The 19,064-nt window shown below is 41.3% G+C and overlaps 1 protein-coding gene across 51 annotated transcripts in view; it reads right to left on the bottom strand.

Moving 5' to 3' along the window:
• The window catches only part of LOC100136290 (SOX-LZ), a 200,174-nt gene that overhangs the window by 86,001 nt on the left and 95,109 nt on the right, over positions 1 to 19,064 (bottom strand). For all 51 annotated transcript variants that reach the window (XM_036979115.2, XM_090236762.1, XM_090236763.1 and 48 more), the window contains 1 exon segment: positions 15,056 to 15,145. In XM_036979115.2, coding sequence (XP_036835010.1) covers positions 15,056 to 15,145 — 90 coding nt within the window.

Genomic DNA, 19,064 nt, shown 5'->3' with positions numbered 1-19,064 from the left:
TTGTCTCTACTGTATTGTCTTGTCTCTACTGTATTGCCTTTACTGTATTGTCTTGTCTCTACTGTATTGTCTTGTCTCTACTGTATTGCCTTTACTGTATTGTCTTGTCTCTACTGTATTGTCTTGTCTCTACTGTATTGCCTTTACTGTATTGTCTTGTCTCTACTGTATTGTCTTGTCTCTACTGTATTGCCTTTACTGTATTGTCTTGTCTCTACTGTATTGTCTTGTCTCTACTGTATTGTCTCTACTGTATTGTCTTGTCTCTACTGTATTGTTTCTACTGTATTGTCTTGTCTCTACTGTATTGTCTTGTCTCTAGTGCATTGTCTTGTCTCTACTGTATTGTCTTGTCTCTACTGTATTGTTTCTACTGTATTGTCTTGTCTCTACTGTATTGTTTCTACTGTATTGTCTTGTCTCTACTGTATTGCCTTTACTGTATTTTATTGTCTCTACTGTATTGTTTCTACTGTATTGTCTTGTCTCTACTGTATTGCCTTTACTGTATTTTATTGTCTCTACTGTATTGTTTCTACTGTATTGTCTTGTCTCTACTGTATTGTTTCTACTGTATTGTCTTGTCTCTACTGTATTGTTTCTACTGTATTGTCTTGTCTCTACTGTATTGCCTTTACTGTATTTTATTGTCTCTACTGTATTGTTTCTACTGTATTGTCTTGTCTCTACTGTATTGTCTTGTCTCTACTGTATTGTTTCTACTGTATTTTCTTGTCTCTACTGTATTGTCTTGTCTCTACTGTATTGTCTTGTCTCTACTGTATTGTTTCTACTGTATTGTCTTGTCTCTACTGTATTGCCTTTACTGTATTGTCTTGTCTCTACTGTATTGTTTCTACTGTATTTTCTTGTCTCTACTGTATTGTCTTGTCTCTACTGTATTGTCTTGTCTCTACTGTATTGTTTCTACTGTATTGTCTTGTCTCTACTGTATTGCCTTTACTGTATTGTCTTGTCTCTACTGTATTGTTTCTACTGTATTGTCTTGTCTCTACTGTATTGTATTGTCTCTACTGTATTGTCTTGTCTCTATTGTATTGTATTGTCTTGTCTCTACTGTATTGTCTTGTCTCTACTGTATTGTATTGTCTCTACTGTATTGCATTGTCTCTACTGTATTGTCTTGTCTCTACTGTATTGTCTTGCCTCTACTGTATTGTCTGGTCTCCACTGTATTGTCTTTACTGTATTGTCTTGTCTCTACTGTATTGTCTTTACTGTATTGTCTTGTCTCTACTCTATTGTCTCTACTGTATTGTCTTGTCTCTACTGTATTGTCTCTGCTGTATTGTCTTGTCTCTACCATATTGTCTTGTCTCTACTCTATTGTCTCTACTGTATTGTCTTGTCTCTACTGTATTGTCTCTGCTGTATTGTCTTGTCTCTACCATATTGTCTTGTCTCTACTGTATTGTCTCTACTGTATTGTCTTGTCTCTACTGTATTGCCTTAACTGTATTGTCTTGTCTCTACTGTATTGTCTTGTCTCTACTGTATTGTTTCTACTGTATTGTCTTGTCTCTACTGTATTGTCTTGTCTCTACTGTATTGTTTCTACTGTATTGTCTTGTCTCTACTGTATTGTTTCTACTGTATTGTCTTGTCTCTACTGTATTGCCTTTACTGTATTGTCTTGTCTCTACTGTATTGTCTTGTCTCTACTGTATTGTTTCTACTGTATTTTCTTGTCTCTACTGTATTGTCTTGTCTCTACTGTATTGTCTTGTCTCTACTGTATTGTTTCTACTGTATTGTCTTGTCTCTACTGTATTGCCTTTACTGTATTGTCTTGTCTCTACTGTATTGTTTCTACTGTATTGTCTTGTCTCTACTGTATTGTCTTGTCTCTACTGTATTGTCTTGTCTCTACTGTATTGTCTTGTCTCTACTGTATTGTTTCTACTGTATTGTCTTGTCTCTACTGTATTGTTTCTACTGTATTGTCTTGTCTCTACTGTATTGTTTCTACTGTATTGTCTTGTCTCTACTGTATTGTCTTGTCTCTAGTGCATTGTCTTGTCTCTACTGTATTGTCTTTACTGTATTGTCTTGTCTCTACTGTATTGTCTTGTCTCTACTGTATTGTCTTGTCTCTACTGTATTTTCTTGTCTCTACTGTATTGTCTTGTCTCTAGTGCATTGTCTTGTCTCTACTGTATTGTTTCTACTGTATTGTCTTGTCTCTACTGTATTGTCTTTACTGTATTGTCTAGTCTCTACTGTATTGTCTTGTCTCTACTGTATTGTCTTGTCTCTACTGTATTGTCTTGTCTCTACTGTATTGTCTTGTCTCTAATGTATTGTCTTGTCTCTAGTGCATTGTCTTGTCTCTACTGTATTGTCTTGTCTCTAGTGCATTGTCTTGTCTCTACTGTATTGTCTTGTCTCTACTGTATTGTTTCTACTGTATTGTCTTGTCTCTACTGTATTGTCTTGTCTCTACTGTATTGTTTCTACTGTATTGTCTTGTCTCTACTGTATTACCTTTACTGTATTTTCTTGTCTCTACTGTATTGTTTCTACTGTATTGTCTTGTCTCTACTGTATTGCCTTTACTGTATTGTCTTGTCTCTACTGTATTGTCTTGTCTCTACTGTATTGTTTCTACTGTATTGTCTTGTCTCTACTGTATTGCCTTTACTGTATTGTCTTGTCTCTACTGTATTGTTTCTACTGTATTGTCTTGTCTCTACTGTATTGTCTTGTCTCTACTGTATTGTCTTGTCTCTACTGTATTGTTTCTACTGTATTGTCTTGTCTCTACTGTATTGTCTTGTCTCTAGTGCATTGTCTCTTCTCTACTGTATTGTTTCTACTGTATTGTCTTGTCTCTACTGTATTGTCTTGTCTCTACTGTATTGTCTTGTCTCTACTGTATTGTCTTGTCTCTACTGTATTTTCTTGTCTCTACTGTACTGTCTTGTCTCTAGTGCATTGTCTTGTCTCTACTGTATTGTCTTTACTGTATTGTATTGTCTTTACTGTATTGTCTTGTCTCTACTGTATTGTCTTGTCTCTACTGTATTGTCTTGTCTCTAGTGCATTGTCTTGTCTCTACTGTATTGTCTTGTCTCTACTGTATTGTCTTTACTGTATTGTCTTGTCTCTACTGTATTGTCTTGTCTCTAGTGCATTGTCTTGTCTCTACTGTATTGTCTTGTCTCTAATGCACTGTCTTGTCTCTACTGTATTGTCTTGTCTCTAGTGCATTGTCTTGTCTCTACTGTATTGTCTTGTCTCTAGTGCATTGTCTTGTCTCTACTGTATTGTCTTGTCTCTAGTGCATTGTCTTGTCTCTACTGTATTGTCTTGTCTCTAGTGCATTGTCTTGTCTCTACTGTATCGTCTTGTCTCTAGTGCATTGTCTTGTCTCTACTGTATTGTCTTGTCTCTCCTGTATTGTCTTGTCTCTCTTGTATCGTATTGTCTCTACTGTATTGTCTTGTCTCTACTGCATTATCTTGTCTCTACTGTATTGTCTTGTCTCTACTGTATTTTCTTGTCTCTACGGTATTGTCTTTACTGTATTGTCTTGTCTCTACTGTATTGTCTTTACTGTATTGTCTTGTCTTTACTGTATTGTCTTTACTGTATTGTCTTGTCTCTACTGTATTGTCTTGTCTCTACTGTATTGTCTTTACTGTATTGTCTTGTCTCTACTGTATGGTCTCTACTGTATTGTCTTGTCTCTAGTGCATTGTCTTGTCTCTACTGTATTGTCTTGTCTCTAGTGCATTGTCTTGTCTCTACTGTATTGTCTTGTCTCTATGGAACAGGTTCTAATCTAAATGCTTAAACTTAATGTTTCTTACATAAAAAGATTTTCAGTAAGCTGATTTGGACAGTGAATCTTGTTAAAACAATTACAATCAGCCAAAATATATTTTTATAAGACAAGATTGTAAAACATGACATTGAATGCCTAAAATTGATTTGACATCAGATTATCTATGTTTGACTTGACCTGAGCAATGTCTTCCCTGTACATCAGCATCACCACGTCATACTACATATGTTTTTTGTTGCCCTGGTTTGGTGTAAAAATCCTTTTCCTCCTGCTCTAAATTATGGATCAGCTTTAAAATGCAGATAAAACTTTTATTGGGCGGTGCAGTATAGGACAGCGGCGGTGTTTGTCTGACCGGCCTGCTGACAAAGAGGCAGTTTCCTGCATATTGCATGGCTCTTAACAGCGGTGGGGCCAAGCCAGCCCGTTAACGTGTCTCCTCACATCCCGTTTGCAGCGGGAGATGGACAGCCGAGGGATGCCTCCTCACTACATGAAGCAGCCTGGTTCCTTACTTCTAATGTGTTGTGACAATCTGGGAGCGCTTCCTCATTCTCTCACCCTGCCTCAGGCTGCTGGGGCTGGATCAGGCTGCTTCCCCTGGCTGGGAGTGGGTCAGAAGGACAATAGCAGCCTGCAACAGGAGCCAGTCTGGCCCAGGATGTCCCTTGAGCGGGCAGGTTGGAGGGTGGGCAGGTGATCCTGTGCTCTCCCCTCATGCTCATGGAGAACATGCCAGACTGACACTCTGGAGGAGGCAGACAGCAAAGTTCACCACCTCATTCAGCATTCACCTTTTCAGACGCCTGCCTCTTTTAAACGTCACAAAGTAGGGCAGAAAACATCAACCAAACGAGCAAATAAATAAATGATAAGAGAAAAACAAGCGGGCCTTGGTTGCTGGGAGGGGAGTCGGGCCTTGGAGTCTGTGGATAAAAGGCACTTTGTAGGGGTGTGATTTGTTCTGTCCAATACCCACATCTCCCTCTCTTGGCCCCCTTCGCTTTCTTCTAATCAAGCAGTCTCTAATTTGGGTTCCAAGTCCAGCACCAGGGAAAAGAAGGAGGCTTGTTACTTTGAAGAGTCCCTGGTGAGTAACGCAGATAAAAGATTCAGGCACAAAAAAGGAGAAAAGGAACGAACGGGGGTGAAGAGAGAAAAATCACAAGGCACCCTATTCTGTCCCTTCCTTTGGTTAGGACAGCTGAGCCATTATGACCCAATCTGAAAGACTTATTTTTTTACACCAGAACACTGCAATTTCTTTGTCCCTCCATCAGTCAGCTATTGTGGATCCTCCCATATGCTGCCAGCCCATCCTAAGTAAATTAAGACTTGTCTAAATGCTGCAATTGTTCGGGGCTGTGTCCGGACAAACACTGCACATAGCTAGCATGCCTGGCGTGCTGAAGGCAGGAGCTGACTGGGATGCTCATCCACATGAGAAAAGGTAACACCGCTGGCTGAATGTATGCACTGCACTGCACAGACACAGGCACGCACGCACGGGCACACGCACACACACGCACACACACGCACACACACGCACACAGTATACACAGTACACACAGTACACACAGTACACACAGGGTGATGATTCTGTAGCGCTGGTGTGTTCAGTGCAATACAATTTGTAACACTAATATGAACTCAGTAGTCCTCTGACCCCATGTTCATGTCTTCTAAAGAAGAAATAAATACAAGGATACAATTGAATTACTGCTAATGGAATCTAGTACTGCTTCCTGTAGCCTTGCAATGAAATAATTTTTCGGGGCAGAGACCTTGCTCCAAAAGCAATTAAATCCTAATTTTGAATCAACACAAATACAAGTTTGCACATACAAACACAAACAAATACACACACACACACAACAGAATGTTTACCAGTAAAAATGATGGTGCGGATGACTATGCCTTTCAAATACCATTCATATATTAATGTTGTCAGTAAATCTACATTAATATTATACATTGTGACTGCTAAAACAAAATATTTGTCATGTGTAGCCTAAATAATCCATAGGATAAAACAACTGGCTATGAGCCTGCTAAGCAAGCACAACCAGAGACAACAAAAGGGTATTTGACGGGCTACAGAGATTTGACTTAACCTTAACTATGTTTTAGGCTTGTATATACGCTTGTTCAGAAATGCTCTAAGGCCATATGTGTTTCAAGTAAAAACGGTATTAAAGTACCTGGGTGCGCGAGTCAGAACGAACAGAGACAATATGAGTAGCAGCTGTTTTACCTGGCCTGCTGCCTCTGTGATGATATAAAACTGTTCATCCTGCCATTAAACCATCATTAACAAGCATGAGTAAGGACACACCAACATGTCAGGCTATGGCAGCCCAGACCATCAATCCTCACAGCCTTAGATACTGGACTACATGGCCATGAATTCCCCATGGAGTGGTTATCCATCAGCAGGGAACTGCTAGAAACAGACACCATCTAAAACCACTGGGAAGTGTTTGCTTATGCTGATGTGAGTATACTGTACTAAACTCATTTGGTTGCAGTGTGTGTGTTAATTCTATATCCCACAACGACGGAAGAGGCCTGACGTTCACACTGAACACTAATGCAGGCTAATAATACAACGACAGAAGAGACCTGACGTTCACACTGAACACTAATGCAGGTTAATAATACAACGACAGAAGAGGCCTGACGTTCACACTGAACACTAATGCAGGCTAATAATACAACGACAGAAGAGACCTGACGTTCACACTGAACACTAATGCAGGTTAATAATACAACGACAGAAGAGACCTGACGTTCACACTGAACACTAATGCAGGCTAATAATACAACGACAGAAGAGGCCTGACGTTCACACTGAACACTAATGCAGGCTAATAATACAACGACAGAAGAGGCCTGACGTTCACACTGAACACTAATGCAGGCTAATAATACAACGACAGAAGAGGCTTGCCTCTTCAGTGTAATTATGCTAATGTGAAAGCCTCAGCACTCCACGGTGTATCAGTGGCATCGGACGAGGTACTTCATCAGAGCTCGACGATAGCAGCCTTACAGACCTGAACAGATACGACTGAACACTGATAACAGACTGCTATCTTCACAGAGGGAACCATTATCCCACCCAGAGACGAGACAGTTCAGTCTGTGTTTTCAACAGGAACCATTATCGAAGCTGAGGACGAACTGTAATTAAAGGGATCTGTAGAGCGCTGACCACACTGACAAGTCATGTGACAAAGCTTGAAGCACACAACGAGATACACTAGATTTTCTCCATCATCCAGTCATCCCTCATGACGTGTATGGTAATGACCTCTTCCTGCTTTCATGTAAGGAGAAGCACTTCTAGTCCAGGTTTATTATAAAATGCTACAAAACACTGATCAACTTTCAGGGCCTCCCTCCCTCACATCGGAGTTGTCTAGAGAACAACAAAAGGAGCTCTCGGTCTGAACAATGGTCAGGAAAACCTTGGAACGGAAGGGAATGTGTGTTTTCTTGCATTGAACCAATTCACTGGTCTTGGCTATAACTTCATGCATCTACACTGGTTTATTTAGAACCATAATATGAGGGATTGCATCTCATGTTCTTTTCTTTCTGTCAGGTGTCAGTGTGCAGCGGTGAGGACGGAGTCAGGCGCAGGACACAGAACTGAGTAAAATAACGTTCTTCACTCGAAAAGAAACAACCATAAAATTCCTCGTAGGGAAAACACACCATGACACAGCATTCCAATAACACTCAACAAGGAACAAACACGCACAAAACATATTGGGAACCAGAGGGTTAAATAGGGAAAATAATTCTAAGGTAATGGGAACCAGCTGTGTACAATCAAGACAAAACAAATAGGAAAAGAAACGTAGATTGGTGGCAGCTAGAAAGCCGGTGATGACGACCGCCGAACGCCGCCCGAACAAGGAGAGGCACCAACTTCGGCGGAAGTCGTGACACTTTCACAAATGTTGTCCTTGATTTCTAAAGATGTTGTTTACTCCATGTGTAACTCGGTGTTGTCTTTTCACACTGCTATGCTTTATCTTGGCCAGGTCAAAGTTGCAAATGAGAACTTGTTCTCAACTAGCCTACCTGGTTAAATAAAGGTGAAATAAAAATAAAAAATAAATGTTGACTGTGTGTGTGTGTGTGTGTGTGTGTGTGTGTGTGCGTGTGTGTGTGTGTGTGTGTGTGTGTGTGTGTGTGTGTGTGTGTGTGTGTGTGTGTGTGTGTGTGTGTGTAAGTGTACATGCGTGTGTGCATGTGTGTGTGTGTATTAGAGGTCGACCGATTAATCGGCATGGTTTTCATTACAATCGGTAACCAGCCTTTTTTGGATGCCGATTATGGCCGATTACATTGCAATCCACGAGGAGACTGCATGGCAGGCTGAACACCTGTTACGCGAGTGCAGCATCAAAAGGACCTTGTGGCTGCAAGGAGCCAAGGTAAGTTGCTAGCTAGCATTAAACTTATCTTATAAAATACAATCAATCTTCACATAATCACTAGTTAACTACACATGGTTGATGATATTACTAGGCTAACTAGCTTGATCTGCGTTGCATATAATCAGTGTGGTGCCTGTTAATTTATCATCGAATCACAGCCTACTTCAACTTTGCCAAACGGGTGATGATTTAACAAAAGCGCATTCGCAAAAAAGCACAATCGTAGCTAACCATAAACATCCATGCCTTTCTTAAAATCAATACACAAGTATATTTTTATAAACCTGCATATGTAGTTAAAAATAAAAATACATTAATGTTAGCAGGCAATATTAACTAGCAGGCAATATTAACTAGCAAGCAATATTAACTAGCAGGCAATATTAACTTACATAAATATGACATAACATTGAAGGTTGTGCAATATAACAGCAATATTTAGACTTAGGGATGCCACCTGTTAGATAACATACGGAACGGTTCCATATTTCACTGAAAGAATAATTGTTTTGTTTTCGAAATGAGTGTTTACGGATTTGACCATATTAATGACCAAAGGCTGGTATTTCTGTGTGTTTATTATATTATAATTAAGTATATGATTTGGTATTTGATAGAGCAGTCTGAGTGGTGGTAGGCAGCTGCAGGCTCATAAGCATTCATTCAAACAGCATTTTAATGCGTTTGCCAGCAGCTCTTAGCATTGCTTGAAGCACTGCGCTGTTAATGACTTCAAACCTATCAACTCCTGAGATTAGGCTGGCAATACTAAAGTGCCTATTAGAACATCCAATAGTCAGGTATATGAAATACAAATGGTGTAGAGAGAAATAGTCCTATAATTCCTATAATAACTACAACCTAAAACTTCTTACTGGGAATATTGAAGACTCATGTTAAAAGGAACCCTCAGCTTTCATATGTTCTCATGTTCTGAGCTAGGAACTTAAACGTTAGCTTTCTTACATGGCACATATTGCACTTTTACTTTCTTCTTCAACACTGTGTTTTTGCATTATTTAAACCAAATTGAACATGTTTCATTATTTATCTGAGACTAAATTGATTTTATTTATGTATTATATTAAGTTAAAATAAAAGTGTTCATTGTTCATTCAGTATTGTTGTAATTGTCATGTATTACAAATATATATATAAAAATCGGCAGATTAATCGGTATCGGCTTTTTGTGGTCCTTCAATAATCGGCACCGGCTTTGGAAAATCATAATCGGCCGAACTCTAGTGTATGTGCACGCGTGTGTGTGTATGTGCGTGCGTGCGCGCGTGTGTGTGTGTATGTGCGTGCGTGTGTGTGTGTGTGTGAGCGTATGTGTGTGTGTTGTGTCTCTGTGGCTGGTGGTAGATCAGCAGAGGGGCTGGCTCCGGAGCCGTAGCACTAGAGCAGCTGTAGGGGGAAATCCAGCGTGACATGTACTAACCCAGCCCAGACATAGCAGCCAGTGCTTAAGCAGCATTACACGGCTGTGAGGATGCAATTTACTTTGCGGCTGGGAGACTGATAAATATTCCATTTACTACACTTCTATAAGTGAGAGAGGTGTATATTTGTCAATCGTTAAAATAAGGATTGCTAGTGATTCCTGGTAGTAACTTAAGATATAAATTGATTATTGCATTCTTAATAAACGGGTTACCTGTGTGTCTGTCAACCAAGAAAGAAGCTAATTATTTGTAGTAATAGTAAATATAATTTGGTAAATTAAATGTAAACACACTGAAATGTGGAAGTAAAATGTAAACATGATTTTAAGTGTGAAATGTATTAAAGTATTAAATGTGCAGCCAGTCATCCAGAGGCCCTGTCTGGTCAAAGTACCATCCCCATGCCTGGTTCCATGGCACAGGGCTTCTGCCCACACCGACACCAGCAGCGGCTGACCCAGACACCACCAAACCCACTCCTGTCTGCCTGTCTCCTCTCAAAACACAGATCCAGGAGGGAGAAAGAAAGAGCGGACAGACAGACAGACAGACAGACAGACAGACAGACAGACAGACAGACAGACAGACAGACAGACAGACAGACAGACAGACAGACACACACACAGACACACACACAGACACACACACAGACACACACACAGACACACACAGACAAGGTGTTCCTTTCTGCAGCCGACGCCACAAGCTAAATTCCTCAATTCATTAAGGGAGAAAAACAGAGAGCATTAGGCCCATACATTCATTTCGCAAATGCAGTCTGAAGAATAATGATTTACAGTGTCTCATATTTCACCTGGGTACACAGGGCCAACAGAAGACTATTGAAGTGTTGGGAGAAAAATGCAAACTGTGGCACTTTTGAATTGGGAGAATTGGAAGGATATTTCAGTGTGTGATGGGTTGAGGTGCTCTCTCCCTCTGCTCTAAATAGAGGTTTCACTATCAAACATACACAGCTCTCTCCTCAAAATACACATAGCTGTATAACACAGATTCACTAGGTCATTTAGTCTTCGTGACAGTCACATTTACCACCTTACATTCAATTCCACTAAGAAGCAATTTATAATATTTTGAGAGAGATTTTTTTATGTTTATGCACTGTTTATTAGTGACATTTTTAGTTTTTACTGCACATGGTGTGAGTATTTTGTGTGAGTATTTTGAAAAAGGGTAGTATTTTAGAGCTGGAAACTAAAGGTAAAGGATTTATATTGATGGGGTTTCACAAAGAAAGTAGTAGTAAGAAACATGAAATGACAATGTTTTCCTGTGCCGATAAAAATTTGCTCCCACTTGTGATTCCGCGTGTATTTACAGATATAGTGTGGAATCTCCTTTGGCATTCGCTCTAGACTTTATTAGAGCCATTAAGAATGAAGCTGAATGTTAAATATAATAATCATGTTTTGAAGTAAACCCAGCTGGCTGAACAACCCCAGCTCTGTGTGCACACAGTGCACACTCTCTGGGGGAGAGGACTACTATGGGAGAAGCAAGGCCAGGTAGGAGCAGCATCAAATCAGTCTCAGCTGCGGCCCTGCCCGGCCCCGCTCCTCGCTCTACCCTTAAAGAGCTTCTACTTATCTGTCTGCCACAGGACTGTCAATGTGCACCCCGCCACTGTCACGTAGACAGCATTCACAAATTGATTATGAAAGTGCAAGAGGCTTGATTTTAGTTTATATAGAATTGAAGCTGCCATTTTAACGCAAATGTACAATGCTTAACTTCATTTTTTATCAAACCTTCCGAGAAAATGAATGCAGTTTGTGTTCCAATTTAACTACCACATTTTTTCTTCAGTTGAATAAATGCTTTGCCGTTTTTTTCGGGGGGCTGTCGGACACTGGACGGCTACAGGGAAAGTTAAACAGTCCTGCAGTGTGTGGGTCTCAAAGGCCCTGATTGAGTATACATGAAAGCCACACTGCACAGGGAGAGCTTATTTGACCAAGCCTTTCCCCCATAAACCTGCATTCACATTCCAATGGAATTTACATTAAATACATGCACATCACCTGAATTCTTCAACTGACATATGTGAGGCACGGAGAGAGGCTAGCTAAAATCACTCCGGTTTTCCTCCAAAATATCAGCCTAAAACACAAAAAAAAGTCAATGTTTTATTGTATAAAGGAGGGTATGGCTTGTAATGATTCAATTAAATTAAACAACCACAATAGGCACCTCCCCATCATTGACCATTTAAAACGATTTACAAACATAAACAGTACAGCCAGAATGAAGGACAGGAGTACTGGAAACATACTATAGTGTATGAGATCTCTCTGCCGTTGTGGCACAGCTTTCACAGAAAGAGATTCTCTTTGAAGGACCATAATTAAAACAGCCATGTCCCAGGTCTCTCTATCTTTCTCTGTGCTCTCTCTCTCCTCTCCCTCTATCTTGCTTTCTTCCTCTCTCCCTCCCTCCCTCTCCCTCCCTCTCACTCTTCCCCCCCACACCTCCCTCTCTTGCTCTGTGGTTTTGTTCAGGAGATCTCATTTCCCTTCTCACCGTTCCTCATGATTGACAGCTAAGCTCAGGTATGAAAACAAACAGTTACCCCTGGAATCGGCTGGTGAAAAGTAATCCACCACTAATACTCCTTCACAAACCGTTCCCTCCCTCTCTCTTCCTGCAGCTGTTAATCTCTCACAGCTTAAAGGACAAGGCTGATAAACATCTGACATCATTACACCCAAATCATTCTATTCTCTATGTCTCTGTTAAGCATACTTCCTATCCTGTATTGATGGAAACAGTTCAAACTGTCTCCATTTTACTGGAAGTACCAGTATCAGTTTAACCACAGACCCATTCTAGTGCAGGAAAGCACATGACAATACACTATAACTATGTACGTGAGGCACTAAATGCTTGGTTGCGTAGAACTGGGTGTAAGATAAAGGAAAGCCAACCTCAGATGATTTGATACCATTGTTTTGTTTACTGTACTTTGTGTTTTACCCCGAGAGCATAATGTAGTCTGGGCATGTCTGAACACAAATGCATAGTGTAAAAGAATGCACTTCTTTTCATTGGTGAAGTGAAGCCTTCGGTCAAAATTCTGTTCCACCTATTGTCTTCTCCTGTGTGATAATTCCACTGCGAGTCTTAACCCAGCAGATTCCTCCTTTTGCAACTACAACAGTACGACAAGGTGACAGGTTCATAAGGTGGAAAATATGGAAAGCAGTTGAGCAAAAACTACAGAGACTTTTAGATTCTCTACTGCTGATTCAAAGGAAGGCAGCCTTGTGAGGAAAGAAACGTGCAAATTACCAGTCTTTCGGTTCAAAAGGGACAGAATTTTATATTTCATTAATTTATCTTTTAACATCAAAAGCAATCTTTTGTAACTACGGAACAATGCCACAAAGGATGTAGTCTAGGTAGAATGTACAATGCCATTGGTTCCAGATTTAATGTCCGCTGAGTAGAGAATGAGTATCAAGGCCACTGAGGCAGTAGGTAGCTTTTACAGATGTTAGCCTTTATCCAGCGCTGTCCTCCGTTAACTTAAACCTACCGGCATGCTTACCCTTTGTATGGATTTTAACCTAACAATTAATACTCTGATTCATCATAACACTTTAGATCCTAATCAGAAGGTGTTTTCTGCTTGGTGTCTTTGTTTGTGTTTTAATTAGGAGGACCTTGTGTGTCTCCAACCCTGGGCTTCTTTTTAATTGCCAGTATTTACATCCGGCAGACTTCAAACGCAGAAAGAGACATTTGTAAGGGGGAGCACAAAGCAGTCCTTTGAAATGTCTACAGTCATATGAAATGGCAGGCTAATTAAAAACCTTAGACAGCCTGCCGGTGTGATATGAAAAGTAGTTATATTTCTAGGTCTAGTGTTCACTGTGTCTCCTTGCATGTGAGTCAACAAAGGCCACAGTGGGCATTATCAGGCTCCCTCCCCACCTGTTTACACCGCTGTGGAATAACCTCACCCTTACCATTTATCAAACAGAAAAATGCCCTGTAATTTAAATAGATCTGCTTTCAAAAGGCTAAATCATTTTAAACATTTGTTCCACTGCACTTTGATCTACAGGGTCAGCTACAATGAATCTGGTTTACCAAGACATGATTCATATTTCAGCTCATTAAGGTTATTGACCATGAATATACTTATTACAACATGCATTAGTTATTGTCTTCCCTGGCACACAGAGAACATGTCATCCCATAATTAAAACCAAGGACAAATATTATTTATGATTGCCAACCATATGATTAAAAGAGCTATTAAAGTGGGAGTACATCATAAAAAAATGCTAAACATTTCCAGTGCACGCGCTAGCAGAATGCTACTTTCAGATGTCTTTGAATAGTTCTGATGACTACAATTGTGCATGATGAGCAGAGCAGCATCGTCTTTGTTCAGCTTAAATGACGTGGATATATAGATATGAGTATATTCATGTAAATATTAATAATACAATCATTAATATACACCATTTTGTGTTGTGAGATACAGACTTGAGAGTATGGGCGTTGGCAGGGAAGTGAGTGATAGAGAAAAGAAGGAAAGGTAGAGAGAGAGAGAGAGTGAGAGAGAGAGAGAGAGAGAGAGGGGTAGAGAGAGAGAGAGAGAGAGAGAGAGAGAGAGAGAGAGAGAGAGAGAGAGAGAGAGAGAGAGAGAGAGAGGTAGAGCCTGGTGTTATCAGACAGCTGGTATTGTGCCTTCCTCTCCGCTAGCTACATAAACACCTTTTTAGTAACAGTCAGTGCTAGGAACTGGACCTGCAAAAAACCCAGCCGCCTGCCCAGCTCAGGCCCACCTTCCCCGTGCATAAATACAGATTTGGAGGGAGAGCTGGGCTGTGCAGGGCGTTCGCTACCAGACTCAAGGCAGAATTCCTTTTAGATGTGAGAGACCTAGAAGAGAGAGGGCTCTCCTCGTCTCTGCACTTTCCTTCCTCTCTCTTCTTTCCTCTCTCTTCTCTCTTGACATGAACCCACTGCATGAGTAGGAAGAAGTGTCTCTAGTCTTATAGTTTTATATAGCAGACCACTGCCTAGTCTCTAACAGTAAACCACAGACACAAACAAAATTACAGACTTGGAAATGGGGTTGGAATTTAAAGAGAGGGCTCTGGACAGAGGCATTTTGACATAACAGATAAGGAAAGTGCAGAAAATAACTAGGGAAGGCAGCCAAGAGCTTTTGTCTAATTTCAGAGTGCAAGCCTGTTTCTTAGATTATGTATAGATTATGTATGTCTGATAGGAATAGAAGGATTTGTTAATCTCACTTTAAGACAGTCTTTACAAGAGAGCGCTGCGGTTGTGAGTGACCTCAGCATCAAGCTTACCTTTAACTTCTCCCAGAAGATCACCGGTGTCGAGCCTTTCCATCTTCTCTTTCCAGTCTTTTGACAGAAGTGTTTCCATGCAACTGGATTCTGAAAGACATGGGAAAGAAAAGAGACCTTTTAAAATACTTTCATTTTAAAATTCACCTCTCCAACGGATTTCTTTCAGGAAAGGGTACGTCAAATCCAAATTCGATTTTTATGTATTTTGATTTTTACGATAATATTTTGAAGGTTCCAATTTCATTAATGTAATTTCCATTTGAATTGAATTACTGGTATTTGTTTAACAATGAAAAGCAGCCTGAACTTTTTCTTCTCATAACAGAATGGAGGAAATATGTTTCTAAAGAGAGGTGCTTTCTCTGTTGTCATTCACATGCCAAGAGTGTCAGTTTCTCACGCATGCCTCAGCACTCCAGTAATACTAACACAACTAACACACCCATCAACACTCCTTGTCAAATCTAGCTGTGTATGTTAATGTCCTGTCCCCAATGGTCAAAATAAAACATTGACAGCTTCTTGGTTAAAACAAGACAATGTCACTTGTCATTCAGAATTAATATTATTAATTACAACTAAAAACCATTCACTTCTTTCCCAACTGAATAGCTCTAATTACTGATGGTTGATTAAAACACATTCACTCTTGAGCACTCATTGAAGATGGTAAAATGTTAGACAGAGAGATGGGGTGAGAGAGGGGGAGACAGTCAGTATAGCCATGGTAAGGCGAGAGACAGTGCAGAGACATTAAGAAGGAGGTAAGGGTTGAGACAGGGTGTGTCCAAGCGTTCTCCCAGCCGCCAGTGATGAAAACAATTAACATTTGTCCGGCTGACAATGAATCAGTGGAGGAATGGCTGGAATCTGCCATGCTGTCGTTGGGGTAGCTGATAAAGAACACACTGCTGGCCCAGCCGACCCGGGCCTCGCCGGTCCCCGCACTGCGCAGAGGTCAGCCTGTTCCCATCAAACACCACCCACCCACCCTCTCTCCTCCCATCCCCTCCACCTCCCTCCCCAAGCCAAACTGTAGGCTCCCAGGCACGCTGCCCGCCGTCTGAACTGCACAAAGACAGCCAGGCCAGTATACCAAGATCCAGGATGAGCACTAAGCAGGGCCCTGCTGTCTGTCTGTCTGTCTGTCTGTCTGTGTGTCTGTGTGTCTGTGTGTCTGTCTGTCTATCTATCTATCTGTCTCTCTCCTACTCACAGTGGGGCTGTCACTGTGGATGCCTGACTTACCCATGAGAGCAGTCCTAGATCTCCTCTCATACCTTCATACTGCTGGTTAAGTCTTGATAGATAGTTAAAACTGCATGTCAACTGTTCCGGAATGATGTCTACTCTCTAGTAAATATAGAACCATGCTGCTGTTGTTTCTAAGTCGGGCTCCGTGTTAACTGACAGGACTGTTCCTGAAAACAGGAGCCCTAAACAGATTGTCTTCAAGTCATGTTGCCTGAAGATGACAACATGGAGTGTAAGACAGGGTTTGTTCACCCTGAAAGGGAGTAAAGGGCAAACAGCAAACGCAGACATTGTTGCAGTTCACAGAAAGCCCTGGGGCTCCATCAGGAATGGTTTAACCACTCTCCTGACAATGGCTCATTTGAGGTCTGCTTCTGCCAACTAAAGGGTATCATTCATAAGAACATACTTCTGGATGCCTTCAGGGATTGTCTTAGGAGTGCTTTGTGTTTTCAGGTTATAGTAGTCATCACATGCTCTGGAGGCAGTGGAACGAACAGAATACAATTATCATCTAGATCAAGATCTGTTGTGTAAAGATGTATCATTATACAATACATTTGATATTTCATTTAATTGTTAATGTTTCAGATATACTAACTTACATTACACTGTACAAAATAGGAGACATGCGAGAGAGAAAGAGAGCGAGAGAACAAGAGAGAGAGAGAGAGAGAGAGAGAGAGAGAGAGAGGGAGATCCTAAATGGTTTGGATCATTCTCCCATTATTATCGACTCTCTTCCTCTGAGTGAGGAAGAGAGAGGATTTAGAAAGTAAACAGTTTAGAAAGTACACAGCTGATGATTCCTTTTATCTGGGGTGTAATGTCTTCACCCTTCACTTCCACAATCCAAACATGATACCTCACTATGAAAACACATCAAGTTCAGAGGGACTGGGAGGCTGGGAGTAATAGGGGCTCAATGGTTAGCCTGCCTCTGTTTAACGTTGGCTTTCAAAAAGATCAAGTGGAGTGGCCATTTTGTTTGATTGTCCACTTCCTCCGTGGCAGAGAGGCCAACAGGACATCACAGGCTCAGGTCATTATAACATTACTTCTGCTTTATTGACTTTCCAATCCCCAACTCACAGTTTGTCCCCCTGACCCGGGATGAGAGAGGTGCAGTGTGTGTGTGTGTGTGTGTGTGTGTGTGTGTGTGTGTTGACTCCCTGCTTCCCCGCCTGGCAGTGGGATCACAGACACACAGGGGATGAGGGCAGGGGGAGTGACTGAGCTCCGGTCCTCTTCCATGGGCCTCACCCCTGGGTGAGCAAGCTTCCTCTCCCTCCCGGACATATCCCCATCAACACACTCCCCCAGATAACAGCCCTCCCTCAGTATAGATACACAACAACATCAACACACTCCCCCAGATAACAGCCCTCCCTCAGGAGAGATGCACAACAACAGCAATACACTCCCCCAGATAACAGCCCTCCCTCAGTACAGATACACAACAACATCAACACACTTCCCCAGATAACAGCCCTCCCTCAGTATAGATACACAACAACATCAATACACTCCCCCAGATAACAGCCCTCCCTCAGTATAGATACACAACAACATCAATACACTCCCCCAGATAACAGCCCTCCCTCAGTATAGATACACAACAACATCAATACACTCCCCCAGATAACAGCCCTCCCTCAGTACAGATACACAACAACAGCAATACACTCCCCCAGATAACAGCCCTCCCTCAGTACAGATACACAACAACATCAATACACTCCCCCAGATAACAGCCCTCCCTCAGTATAGATACACAACAACATCAATACACTCCCCCAGATAACAGCCCTCCCTCAGTACAGATACACAACAACATCAACACACTCCCCCAGATAACAGCCCTCCCTCAGTACAGATACACAACAACAGCAATACACTCCCCCAGATAACAACCCTCCCTCAGTAGATACACAACAACAGCAATACACTCCCCCAGATAACAGCCCTCCCTCAGTACAGATACACAACAACAGCAATACACTCCTCTACCGACCGCAGAAATAAAATGTTTTATTTATTTATTTTATTTTAATACACAAACACACACTCACAAACTCATGTTAATATATACACACTTGCTTTCACACAAACCCACACACAGATGTATGTACATACACACACATCACCACAGATGCTGCTCCAGCACTTGATCATTAAGGAATGCACCAACTGTTGTAGATAATATGGTGCCAGCTCCCATTCTACTCCATCCCTCCCACTTTTCCCTCCTCCTCTCCCCTCCCCTCCCCTGAGAGTGGCTGCTCCCTGACTCCTCCATACTGCACCTCCATCCCGAACCCTGGGCCAGACACAGCCTGCCAAGCCCTCACACAAGACAGCCTACAGCTGGAATGTGTAAGAGAGCCTGCCTGCCTGCGCTTTCTCTTTTCCACCTGGGAGAGTGAATAATGGCCTGGATTAGTGTATAAAATAACTTAGAAACACCTTTCAATGCTCCAACAGCTTAGAACCAAATAGGCATACCCAAATGAAAATATTGCTGTTATAATTTTCATGCAGGCATACTTTAGGAAAACACACACAAAATGGCTCAGTCGTCTGGCTTATTTCACAGCAGTCTTCGAAAGGCTAAACCATTTTTAGAGGAATTTAGATTAATAGTAGTGTGTGTGTGTGTTTTTGTGTGTGTGTGTGTGTGTGTGCTGTTTTAATTTCTCAAATTCCTGTCCGTCTTCTCTTGGGAGATTAAACATGCCAATGGAAAAAGTGC

Source organism: Oncorhynchus mykiss, chromosome 6, assembly GCF_057628025.1.
Source record: "Oncorhynchus mykiss isolate SJ-2025 chromosome 6, ASM5762802v1, whole genome shotgun sequence".
Lineage (NCBI taxonomy): Eukaryota > Metazoa > Chordata > Actinopteri > Salmoniformes > Salmonidae > Oncorhynchus > Oncorhynchus mykiss.
The sequence above is the reverse complement of the archived record's forward strand: the minus strand, read 5'-3'. Positions and strand labels throughout refer to the sequence as shown.